This window comes from Bidens hawaiensis, unplaced genomic scaffold (genome assembly GCF_021521415.1).
Source record: "Bidens hawaiensis isolate Kalapana, Puna unplaced genomic scaffold, B.hawaiensis_p1.1 tig00004839_1, whole genome shotgun sequence".
NCBI lineage: Eukaryota > Viridiplantae > Streptophyta > Magnoliopsida > Asterales > Asteraceae > Bidens > Bidens hawaiensis.
The window spans coordinates 1,135,552-1,138,071 of NW_027491303.1; the positions used below are offsets into that span (position 1 = coordinate 1,135,552).

Consider the following 2,520-nt stretch of genomic DNA (forward strand, 5'->3'; position numbering starts at 1 on the left):
CTTTCCTTTGATGGGTGGTAAATTGATAAATATATTAATAAAGGTAACGCTCCTTTCTCAAGAACAAGACAAAAAACACATTTACCAGCAAACTAACTCTGAAGTCTATATAAAATTAAACCCGTGTGTTTTTATGTAGCCATTATAAGCTGCAAAGCCTCAAGGGGTAGCAACCACTACTCTTCCTGCAACTTGGTAATGTTGTGGAATAGATATAAGGTTGAAGGAGTTGGTTTCAATTGTAAAATACGAGGGAAAATAGGGGACGGGAATCAAATACGGTTCTGGTTAGATATGTGGCTAGGTGACAAGCCATTGAAAGACAAATTCCCGTCGCTATTCTCGTTAGAGAAGGATAAGACAATCTGCGTGGCCGGACGGATACGGTCTATTGGAACGAATCGAATTATGGTTTGGGACTGGAGACGTGCTCCGAATAGACAAGAGGAATCAACATCCAAACATGATTTAGAGAACTTACTCCAAGCGGTACATCTTAACGATAGGGGCGATACATGGGTATGGTGTGATGATAGTAACGATGGGTTCAAAGTGGCTACGGTTAAAAAGTGGTTACGTGGGACCGGAACAAATGGTGATAACTTTGGTTTTTCTTGGAGTAAATGGATTCCAAATAAATGTAACATTTTTATGTGGAGAGCAGTTCTGGATCGTCTTCCTACAAAGACAGCACTAGGTCGAAGAAACATACCGGTTGATAACCAGCTGTGTGTTTGGTGCAACAACAATGAAGAATCGATCGAACATATCCTTACTGGATGTAGCATCTCAGCGGGTATTTGGAATGGTGTTTCTACATGGTGTAAGGTGCCAGGGATGATTTTGTTTCATGTTAATGATTTGGTGAGTATGCACGATCACTGCAGAGTTTCGGGCAATAAAAAGACAATCCTTCACGGGATTATTATCATTGCGTGCTGGAGGATGTGGAGGGCTAGGAATGAAAAGATATTTTCGAGTAAGGAGCCGAACGTAGTAGAGATGATTGCGGACATCAAGACTTTGGGATTTCTGTGGTATAAACATAGATTTAAAGGAGGGGTGGTGGATTGGGATCGTTGGTGTTCTTTCGATGTGATGTAATTATGTATGTTTTTTGTGGTTCTTGACTCTCTATTTTCGTCTTGGAAATAGTGAGTTTTTTTTGTGTTTGGTGTTTAATGAAAGTCAATTTCCAAAAAAAAAAAGGTAACGCTCCTTTTGTATTTAGGCTGAATGGTTAGAACTACTATCGTATGAGAAGTCTTATTTCCGAAATTAGTTCATAACCAAAATTCTTTCATACATATATGACACCAATAATGAATTTTTCAATAGAAAGAAGCATTCTCGGGTACGTTTTTGCACGGGCATTTTTTTATTAAGTTCATTTAAAAAAATTATTTTGTGATATAAATAAAATCAATTTATGTACACATTGTATAGATACAAGCATAGATGTAATACATTTTTTTCATATACGCTATGTAATTATTTGTTTTACTTATAATTTTATAATTTGAATTATCCTCTGTGTGATACGGGCTCTAAAACTACTTAAAAAATGATGTACCTGCTTAACTTCCAAAATTACAAAAAATATATATGTTTATATATTCATGAGTTATCATTTGACCGGACCTAGGAATCGGTGTTACAATGTTTCGATCTTCTATATCTATCAAAGTTATAAATTTCCCGGTTTAATTTCTCAAAAGCATTTTATACTTTTTCTTATAATTGGTCTAAGTGCCATATACCAAATGTTTGAAAATAGAATTGTCTGTTAGTGCTTGAATGCTTGGATGATGAACGCATCGATGGCCATGTGGTATTGTCTCCCGCTAGCCTGATGAGGTTAAAATAGGACACGACTAATAGATTGACCCTTATCATAAGCAAGACGAATTGGCTGACTATCAAGCGTCACACAGAGTCAGGCTATCATCAAGATTAAACATTAGTACATTACTAATAGCAATTCATTTGAGTTCACCAATAAATAAGTGAGTTCACAAAAATTACACATATACTGTGTCGAAACCCTACGAACGCTTTTCGCGAACTAAATTAATGCCTTTTCAAGTGACAATCAATTATCCGAATTGCTTCGACATGTTACCCGACCTGTCGGTTTTACTAACATCCATGGACATTGCGATGGGAAATCAACATGTTAATTATTTCCTTTATCCATTTCTTTCAATTTATCTTTTGCTAATGCAAGTGGTTACAATCTAACACTTTTGCCTCTTGTTGATGAGGTAGCCTCTTGTTTGCCCCTATCTTTGGCACCAATCATTATGCTGCATGTTCTATTTGTGTCACATATTGTATTTTGATCCATAGTTTACGGGACAAAGATCTTATCATCTTATGGTCTTGGTACCCACCACACCCCAAAAATGGATAGATGAGTTTTGGTGGGTGGTGTATATGTGAAAGAGATAGAGACAAATTGTGGGGTATGTGTGTTCATGTGAAAGAGATGCAAGATGGCCGCTTGTTGGATTAATTTCA

At 36.6% G+C, this 2,520-nt stretch overlaps 1 protein-coding gene across 1 annotated transcript; it reads left to right on the plus strand.

The window, feature by feature from the left end:
- Positions 1-294: 294 nt before the first annotated feature.
- LOC143628208 (uncharacterized) lies at positions 295-1,104 on the plus strand. Its single transcript, XM_077097854.1, has one exon. It carries the CDS (start codon positions 295-297, stop codon positions 1,102-1,104), a length of 810 nt encoding a protein of 269 aa, XP_076953969.1.
- The last annotated feature ends 1,416 nt before the right edge of the window (positions 1,105-2,520 follow it).

Coding starts and splice junctions, on each gene's coding strand:
- LOC143628208 (XM_077097854.1), top strand. CDS start 295: ATGTGGCTAGGTGACAAGCCATTGAAAGACAAATTCCCGTCGCTATTC.